Source organism: Conger conger, chromosome 11, assembly GCF_963514075.1.
Source record: "Conger conger chromosome 11, fConCon1.1, whole genome shotgun sequence".
NCBI classification, from domain to species: Eukaryota; Metazoa; Chordata; class Actinopteri; order Anguilliformes; family Congridae; genus Conger; species Conger conger.
The window spans coordinates 24669340-24679495 of NC_083770.1; the positions used below are offsets into that span (position 1 = coordinate 24669340).

Genomic DNA, 10156 nt, shown 5'->3' on the forward strand with positions numbered 1-10156 from the left:
TTACCGCCACCTTCTGCTCCGGAGTGTGGATCAGACAACATTAACTCGTGACACGAGTTAATACTAGGGTACTGGCAGGGGTACTGACTATAATGGCTAAATGCATTATTTTTTTGTCTGTATTTACCTTTTCCTGGGTGCCAGTCTTGGTGATTGCCGATCTGTACTCGGCCGTCCTGGATAGGCAAACGGGAATACTGTCTCTCTTGCCTGGGTTTCGAAATGACTTTGTTGCATGGGCGAATTTTACCGATGATATAATGCAAACGGGGTAAGTAAGACGCTTCAGCAACAATGAAGATTTAGTTCTGCTACTTTTAACAGGTTTGTAAATGGTAACGTCGACGAACTCTACCTGTGTTCTTATCCCGTTTATTTTGGGGTTATGTTGTCATACATTTCTGCTTGCCGTGAAAAGTCCACAATATTTTGCCGTGAAGAGTGCCTGAACCGCAAATGTAGCCTACAAATATATGTTTACAGGGCGGAAGTTGTATTGAGTTATAACGTTACCGTTTTTGAAAGAAAGACTAGGTATATGCTGTCACCCATTTAGATCAAACTTTACCTAGATTTTTTAAAAATGAACACTTTGAGGCTCAGGCTCTTCATGCTCGCGCTGTCCAAAACTGTTTCTGTTTTTGATTGCATACATATTATTGTGGCGGTGCCTGCAGCACTTAGAAACACAGTGGAGCCACAGCCAATACACTGGCCAAATCCCCTTTCTAATTTGATGACAATATCACCCAAATTACCATTCCTCATAATTTTTTTAATACTATGTCAAGGCAGTTTTCCAAAAAGGACATTTGGAAACTCCAAAAGGACACATGGAAAACGAAATGATATTATGGGTCTAATGACATGTAAAATACTGTATTATGCTTAATAAAGTATACAACACTTTTTATTCAGAAAAAAAATTTCACTTCCCCCCGCCTGTCAATCTCCCCCTACCTCTCCCTCTCTTTGTGCTCTCCTCAGATAGCAGCAGGTTGAGAGGATTGTAAAAACAATAAGTACAATAATCACAATAATAACATCTTGTATACTAGCCTAATATATTATTTGGTCCTTGTTCCTTATTTATAAGAATACTGAATAATATGTACAATATTTCCTCAGAACTATTCACTCAAGAGGCTAGAGAGATGAGAGATTCCTTGGCAGTCCCCAAAAGGAAGTCCTCTATTTAGACATTGCAAATTTGTTGTAAAACATCAACCTTTTTAGCCATAAAAACAGTCTCAAGGCTGGTTCTAGATTCGGCTGAAGTTATACTGTATATTTTGCTCACGGATGGGGATCATACATTTACTGTGCAACAGGATTACAGATACTGGTCAGAGAAGTTTGTACAAGGGCTCTTCTTGTTCCAGAGATGCTTTACAAAACATAGGTAATCGCATGCATTTGTACAAGTACTTTTGTAGAAGTATTCAGTGGAGAAACGGACAACAATGATAATTCCTTCAGAGAAATTCTAAGTAAACAATGGACATTCTATCGACACTACTCTGAGTTAGTACATTTGTTGAATATGGATTTCCAAAATGCAGAGAAGACGAGGTCCCCCCACGCTTGTTTTGCCACCCGCATGTTACAAAATAAGGAATTGCATCTTAAAATGGGTTATACAGATAGAACCATGAGTTTTAACGCTTTTCAAACGGAATATGCTGTTAGCATAGTGATTGAAAATTGCACTGTTAAAAACGGAATGCAAAAAAAACCACACTTGTTCTCCCTCTTGGTTTTTAATGGTACATGGGATTGGATTCATTGGATGGATTTATTGCCACTTCAGACTTTTAGTTTCATCAGTCTTGTTCTTACAGATGGGCTCATCTGGAAGTGAGTACCAACAGTCAGTACAATGACAGCCTGCAGGCTTATGCAGCTGGGGCAGTTGAGGGTGCTGTGACTTCCAAGGTGAGTGGCAAAGTCTCAGCGAAAACATTCCAATTGCTTGTGTCTCTTTTCTTTTCCTTGCTCCTTTTTCTACTCTGTGCTAATTATCTTAACACTGTGTACAAACTGGATTTTATGCTTTTAGCTGAAACTTGATTAGATAAAAGTAGCAGTGCAACAGTTCTTATTGAATCAGCCCCTCCAAATTTCAATTTTCTGAATGTTTTAAGAGCCGACAGGAAAGGTGGTGGAGTAGCAGCTCTATTTAAGGATACATTCCAATGCACAGTCAAAATCAGTGGAGATAACAGAGCAGTTCAGCAAAGTCATCAACAAAATTGGCAGAGCATTTTGGAGGCCTGTATATCATTACAAGTAGAATTCAAAGCATACCTTTCAGCACAGTGATTTCAGTTCATTTGAATCTACTGTGCTGAAAGGTATGCTTTGAATTCTACTTGTAATGATATACAGGCCTCCAAAATGACCTATACATTGATTGTACGATAGGCATCATTGCTAAAGGTTGAACCTGAAAAGATTTCACTGTCAACTGAGGTCCAGACCCAGGGCATTATCAAATGGTTATGCTTTCCCCCTTCTCATCTATATTTTGCAGCTCATCAACAAACACTGGATGAATACCGTGAAGGGCTACTGTGATAGCTCCAAATATGAGACTGAATATTGCCAGCGGCTCAGTGACTACATTCTTGCTAACCAGCAGTGGATGGAGAAGCAAATGGACAAGGGGGAAGACTTGGAATACTGGCACCAGGTACTGTAGGTTATTGGTTGGGATGCATGATATGGTCATGATATGGTCTGATATTGATAACCAGTATTTTTCTGCTCATATTCTGTTATACCAATATTGCAAACTCAAGGTTTCCACATTCCCATTTGTGGGGTGAGCATATGTTTTATGATTTATGAAGGAAATCTGTTATAAATGTTATTTGTATAGAAAAAGATTTCAACTTGCTTGCTTTATTATTAAGCAGAGAGCATGATTCAATAGAACTTGTCTCTGTACAGCTTTGCTTGTGAATTTTGTTGGTAAAAAAAGCCAAATTATAAAATGAATAAAGTCGTTCTGAAGACTATGATTGGGCCAATTCTGGAGCTTTTTTAACTGCACCTCAAATGTCATCTCTGTCTCTGGCGTATGTACAGTATGCAGGGTTGTCAGGTCCTGCTCAAATTTCCAGCACGAAATGTGCTGAAAACCTGCCCCAAGTAACTCAAAAAATAAGTCATATAATATTCCATTTAGGCGTTTTAAATGGATAAAGAGATCATATTTGAACAGGTTTTCTTCATTATCACTCCTTTTTTAGGTTTATATTTGTTTTCACAGCAAACTGTAGGCTATTGAGACAAGTGTTTTGAACTGCTCATAACAAAAAAGGTTAATTCAACATGTAGGCTACCTTAGAATTTATATTATTACCGTGGTCCCTACCAGTAACTAAAACTGCACACCTTGCTTTTCTCATTTCCTTTCATGGGGTTTCCCTGCTTCTTTTTCTGAAATAAACATTTCAAAATACTTAATACATCTTGCTGTTACAATAGGAGGGCAAATTAAGAAAAATATGAATGTCTTAATAGTTGTAATGGTGTGCACATGGACACATGCCATTACAAATATTAAGACAATTCATATTTTTTGTAATTTTCCCTTCTATCTTCCATTGTAACAGCAAAATGTATTAAGTATTTTTGAATGTTTTCAATGTTGTTACTTAAAAAGAAACTACACTTACTCTACTACAAAAGTTAAAAAAAAATGGTCAAAATGGTCAATTTTGAATTTCTACCAGTGATTCTGTCACACTCCCAGCAATTCTGTCAGCTTTTCTCATCTCCTTTCTTGGTCTTCTTTCTCTCCCCCGCTTGTTCTTTTCTGAAAGGACCACACACACACACACACACACACACACAGGCACACAATTACAACTATTAAGACACTATGTAGAGCATTAGGTCTGTGCACTTTATTGCACACTGAAATGGCGTGTATCCACTCCATAATCCATTTCTCCCTCTCCCAATCCTTTCAGTATTTTCACCCATATTTAGCCAATTTGCTACCTGGCATTGTAGCACCAGGGGTAATGTGAACTGGCAAGCTAGCAAATGTTCACGTTAATGTTAGCTCCTCAGTCCTCACCTCAGAATCCCTCGCCAATATCTCCAAAATTGGCAACACTGACTGTATGTATAAGAAGCAAGAACACACTAGTCAGCTCAGCAATGGCAAACGACCATGGAAGACCAGTGTAGTGGATGGCAGAAGAATCTTTGATTCAATTGGGGGGACTATGTCTAAAAAGGGCTGTAATTCCTACACTGTTAACTCAATATGGAGACTGTTTGTTTGCTAGAGTTCAGTGACAAAAAACTACAAATGTCATATTAATTTAGCTATTTTTCTCTTTCTTTGTCTATCAGATCAATTTGGTCTTGCTGCAGCTGAAAGGGCTAGAGGACAGCTACAATAAGCAGGTGTCTTTCCCTATTGGCCAATTCTCTGTCAACCCATTTGGCCTCTTGTGAGTGACTGATTTATTTGCTCTCTACTATGCAGACAATTTTTTTTTGTGAATTATTCACTGTGATGAAGATGGAGTAGTTACAACCTGAATCCTGAAACTGACAGCCAGAAATCTTTTCTCTTTTTCTGAGTAGACTGTTTCAAATTGGTGGGGACTTGGAGGACCTGGAGGCAGCCCTCAACAAAACTGTCTTGTCTCGAACCCTGGGCTCAGGGTCTTGCTCTGCCCTCATTAAACTGTTACCAGGCAACAAAGAACTTCTGGTCTCCCAAGATACATGGAACAGCTACCAATCTATGCTCAGGATCATGAAAAAATACTCCTTTGCATATAGGAGGTCCCCCAATGGTACGTAAAGATTTGTGAAATACAGAAAAGAGTGTATCTTGCCTGTATTAGAATTAGAGTAGAACATTGGTTGCACTAACATTTCCCAACCTCAATTTTAACTTTAATCATTGTAGCCTACAAAAAAATGTGTGTCAAATTTCAAATGTGTGTCCTTAATAGGACGTTTCTTTGTGGAAATTCATGGAAAGGTTAAGGGAAATATTAAGGGAATTTCTTGGTCCATAATCAAAGAGAATGACCCAGTCGTGTCATTTTTGAATTTCAATTTCAAACCTTGTCTCTGTCTAAAGCTTATTTTAAATGCTGAGAAATGTACAGCTTTCTGTGTACCTATTTTTAGATGACACCCCTATTCCGGGAGGCATCCAAACATTTTCCTCCTACCCTGGCACCATTTTCTCAGGGGATGATTTCTATATACTGAGCAGTGGGTTGGTAAGTATCTGCCCCAAACTCTGCCCCAAATACAGTTTGTCACAATGTTTCTTTGGTTTTTAGGGACTCCCGCACTGGTCTGTTGGGCACTGATCGACTGCTTGTCGAAGTCACTGAACAGATCCATATTTCAGAGATGTTTCGGAGAACCACAGATGTCTATTTTTTGAGCTTCTTGTTTTCTTGACAAAATGTAATACTTGGTCTGTCACTACAGCCAACTGTCTAGCTACATTAGTTAGCTTTGCACACAGCAATAATGTCATGCTGTGATCTGAAATAGCTGTTGGAAAATGATATTATCATAATAGATCTAACCTAACTACCAAATCTTTGATAGCGTAACAGCCTCATACCATACGTGTCCACATACAAGAAATGTCTTGGGATGCAAAGGTATGTTGTGAATTAACCTAATTTCTGTCTGTGCACTGTACTCATTTCACCTTATTCAGGTTGCCCTGGAGACCACCATTGGCAACAGTAATCCTGCCTTATGGAAATATGTCACCCCAAAAGGGACGGTGATGGAGTGGCTGAGGAATATTATTGCCAATCGCCTTGCAGAAAGTGGCAAACATTGGGCTGCCATTTTCTCCAAGTACAACAGTGGGACGTAATTACAACAATTACTTTTCCAAAACATATGATAGGTGTACACTTCCTTGAATTTTCAGCAAACTGCAACCAGTTATTTTCATGAATTTAATTTTGTTTCCTCTTTCAAACAGGATTACGTATTGATCTCAAGATTGATCTTACTGCACATGTAATGGCTCTTTAGTCACTTGTGATCATTGTACTTTTTTGTTTTACTTTTTGTTGGTAATGTTTTTTGTTGACGTGCAGTGAATAGTGCAAGATGTCCCTTGTGTCCCTTACTTGTGTATTATTGCATTTCATTCAGTTTTCTTTTTTCAAGATTATTGTGCTTTTTTGTGTGTACATTAGGTACAATAATCAATGGATGATTGTTGATTACAAACACTTCACCCCAGGCAAGCTCGACATGAAAGACCAGCTTTTAACTGTCCTGGAGCAGATTCCGTGAGTTGAAGACTCATCATTTTTACATAAAATTTGATAAATGTGCCTATGCACAGTGCAAATGCAACAGCTACTGTAATACGAAATACATTGGGAAACAAAAGTAAATGGAAATTCAGTCATTGAAATGTCAAGAACAGGAAATAAGAACATGACAACATTGAAATACATTTCAAATGTGTTTTTAAAGAGTACAGGTGAATAGAATGGAAAGAATTATGATTGGAGTGAGCTAAGAGCATTAAAGGTGTGAAAATAGAGGTATCCCAATGGACAGGGTTTTTCCTGGCTAAAAATAAGGCAGTACTTTAATTATGATCACGAGATCAAATGTATCTTAATGCAAATTCAACAGTTTTAACGTTGATTAATCAGATGATGACTGTACTGTTTTTTTCAACAAGAAAAAAATGGGCGCCCTTCCAGCAGGTTCTCCCATCTCTGCAGACATTTGCGGAGCTCTGTTAGCGTAACCATTGGGTTCTTTGTCACCTCCATAACCAAGGCCCTTCTTGCCCAGTTACTCAGTGTGGTCCACTCTAGGAAGAGTCCTGGAGATCTTTTTTTTTTTTAACTTTTAATAAGTAATCCATTTAAAATTGAATCTACAACACCATAAAGTGTGCAAAAAGTGAATGGGTCTGAATACTTTCTGAAGCCACAGTATATATAGAAGTTACATTAATTCCATTATTAAAGAAGTCTTCAATGAGAGTGATACATGTGGCTGAAAAACTCTGAGAACATGTATGCCCTATGTCACTTGACTGTTTTAGTGGAAGTAGAATAGGCCATACATTCTGTGTTGTTGAAGAAAAATCAATGGGTCGGGGGAAATAACGTCATCGTTTATATTCTGTGCAGTGGTTTGATTGTGTCGGGGGACAAAACCAAGGAGTTGCTTCAGAGTGGCTATTGGGCCAGCTACAACATACCGTAAGTACTCTACAGTGCTAAACATAATGCCATTTTTATTACTTGCTATATTTTATATGGAAGTAGTAAGATTGGTTAGAATTCTTTAAAGACATGATAAAAATACAACCTTTTCACCCTGTCAGGGCTGGTCAGTTTACAGGGCTCTTCATCATCCTGGTTGAAAATTGGTTCTAATTGCCACAGCCAATGGTGTGGCCAACGTGAGCGCGTTCACAGAGAAGGGGGAGGGATAGACAGTGTTGTGGTTTGAGGGTGTTTGTTGCTGCAATTCCTCTCTTGACCATTAGACGTTTGAAATTACCTATTGTATATTTAACTTTTCAAAATATTTGATAGACCTTATGGAATAGTATGAAATTGGTAAAAAATAGAATAATTAGGGATTTTGGCTAAAATTATGAATATCCAGGACCAAAACCAAAGTTGCACTTTTTTTATTCATTATATGGACATAATTAGGACATTCCTTTTTTTTTTGTTAGCATTGCCTGTCATGTCATTCTTTCCTTTCAGGTACTATGAGGAAGTCTTTAACACCAGTGGCTGCCCTGAGCTTGTCCAGCAATACGGAGACTGGTTCTCCTTTGACATGAACCCACGGGCCAAGATTTTCCGCCGTAACCAAAGCTTTGTCACTGACATGGATTCTATGGTCAGGCTCATGAGGTCAGTCATTTAACACCCCTGGGATATGCCACGCCTTTTGGTTCATTCTAATAGCCTATTTTATCTGTCCTTGTCTCCTTGGTCCTTGCATGCCCCAAAAATCAATCAGGGTCTGCCATTCACAATATTTAAATCTGTTAAATGCTCAGTGGAATGCCGCCTTTGCTGAAGTTCCTTTTGAATGTATGATGTATAAATGATTGATGTGAGAATCTCCACTATAATTGACGTGGCTTCAGACTGGCACTTTTCTGAGCAAGGACGTTCCATTTGCCGAATACTTGTTGCCTCAATTCCTCTGTCCTCTTACCACATCCTTGAATCTGTTCCTCTCATCCTTCGTTGGGTGGCACTAAGGAGTGACTCCACTGCGAAGCAGTCATTCAAGTCAAAATGGAAAAACTGTGATATGAAAGCCGATGCCGGTCAATCACCTTGCAACAATCTCAGCAGGATTTGTAGGCCAGTAGAGTTTTCCCCTAGTTTTCAGCTGAAATTGTACTTTTATTTCAGATACAATAATTATTTATTTGCAGATACAATAACTTCAAGGAAGATCCTCTGTCCATATGCCAAGGCTGTGACCCCCCAAACAATGGAGAAAATGCTATCTCTGCCCGCTCAGACCTCAACCCCTCCAACGGCACCTATCCCTTCGGTGCCCTAAAACAGAGGCCACACGGGGGCACAGATATGAAGGCAAGTCTCTCATATCTCTTATCCCTCAACAATGATGCCAGCTGATAGTACAATGTACCTGTTTATAGCAGGGACATCTCAGTTAATTTGATTAGTACATTTATAATGTACATTATAGTACATTTTGAGATTTGTTGTTCTTTAGCAATGGACAACCATTACACAACACAACACAGGCATTGTGCATACAGCACCTTTGAATATTGGTATAGAGCATAGATACTTTGAGGCATTCTGAATTTGAGGGTGCTTTTACTGTGATATTCCACATGCCCACAGGTGACATCCTACACAATGTCCAAGGAATACCAACTTCTGGCGGCAAGTGGGCCCACCTATGACCAAGTGCCAGCTTTCCAGTGGAGCACGTCCCCATATAGTGGGCTACTGCACATAGGACACCCTGACCGCTGGGCCTTCCCCACCATTTTTATCCACTGGGGTTGAACCGTCCCAAACCACACAACTGCATCAGCACTGCAGTTCCTCCCAGGGTCCCCAGAAGGAAATGAGACTGTCACAATTACATTATAAGGGAAATGATGTATGGTCAGAAATATTAATTGTGGAATTTAAAATAGTTGTTAAAGCTATACTCAGGAATTAAAGCAAGAAAAGATTTGTGAGTCTGAAAAGTTGGAGGAAGCTGGAGGAAGTGTGTACAATGTATTGAATTAAGTATTATATGACTTTAAAACTGCTCTATGCCTGAACGGACAGGAAATTAAATTGATTGGCCCTAATGCTAGTATCAGCCTGTTCTACATCAAGGTGTATCGGCACTGCTACAGCCCTGTATACTGTATGTCTACTGTACTTCAATGTACTCACCGCTGGGCGGCTTGTTCAGGATTCAATATTTCTCTCAAAGAGCCTAATTCATACTTTCAGAGTAGTGATCTGTACTGTTTTGGGCATTTCAGGATATTAAAGCTTTTTGCACTTTTATAAAGCAAGCCAACATTTCCAACATGCCAATGTGTCTTATTTGGGACCACATACCTTGTATCACTCAGCAGAGCTTGTCCTCAAACTGTTGGTAAGGATCATATAATTTTTAAACTTGTGTGAATTGATAGATTTCCTTTTGGAGAGGTCTTGTATAAACAGCTGCTTGCCCAACACCGCAATCAGATAAAAACACTGGGGAATGGCCCTCAACCGAACAAGGGATGACCTCAAGCGTGTTTGAGCGACTACTGCGTTCAAAACCACCGTAATCTGAAAGCTATGGAATTGCACAACCAGTTGGTCGGACTGCAGCGTTTGCCTGAGCATAAAATGTAAACAAATTACAGCAAAATAGATTTCTGCACTGATTGGACCCCTAAAAAATCTAAAGTGGGTCAAATAACAAGCAGCTCAACGGTGGCCCAACATGCAGGATTTTGACCATTTCAGACAGCGGACCGCCGCACTCTTTCTATTTGGGTTGTTTAACAAACTACTACGCATCAGGTCATTTATGAGCATAAAAAAAACGTTTAGGTGTTCTTTAGTTAAATCAGCTTGGGTTTTTATATTGAAGTGAACGAGCAGAAAGC

The 10156-nt window shown here is 39.2% G+C and overlaps 1 protein-coding gene across 1 annotated transcript; it reads left to right on the forward strand.

The window, feature by feature from the left end:
- Positions 1-5: 5 nt before the first annotated feature.
- plbd2 (phospholipase B domain containing 2) lies at positions 6-9582 on the forward strand. Its single transcript, XM_061259776.1, has 12 exons — positions 6-271; positions 1842-1935; positions 2534-2692; positions 4372-4472; positions 4609-4823; positions 5167-5261; positions 5717-5877; positions 6213-6308; positions 7173-7244; positions 7761-7913; positions 8450-8612; positions 8892-9582. Exons 1-12 carry the CDS (start codon positions 93-95, stop codon positions 9057-9059), a joined length of 1656 nt encoding a protein of 551 aa, XP_061115760.1. The 5' UTR covers positions 6-92; the 3' UTR covers positions 9060-9582.
- Positions 9583-10156: the final 574 nt, after the last annotated feature.

Excerpts from the sequence above, each read along its gene's own strand:
- plbd2 (XM_061259776.1), top strand. The coding sequence starts at position 93 with ATGGCTAAATGCATTATTTTTTTGTCTGTATTTACCTTTTCCTGGGTG. Across the intron at positions 272-1,841 it reads GATGATATAATGCAAACGGG|ATGGGCTCATCTGGAAGTGA; the intron begins GTAAGTAAGACG and ends TTGTTCTTACAG. Across the intron at positions 7,245-7,760 it reads TGGGCCAGCTACAACATACC|GTACTATGAGGAAGTCTTTA; the intron begins GTAAGTACTCTA and ends CTTTCCTTTCAG.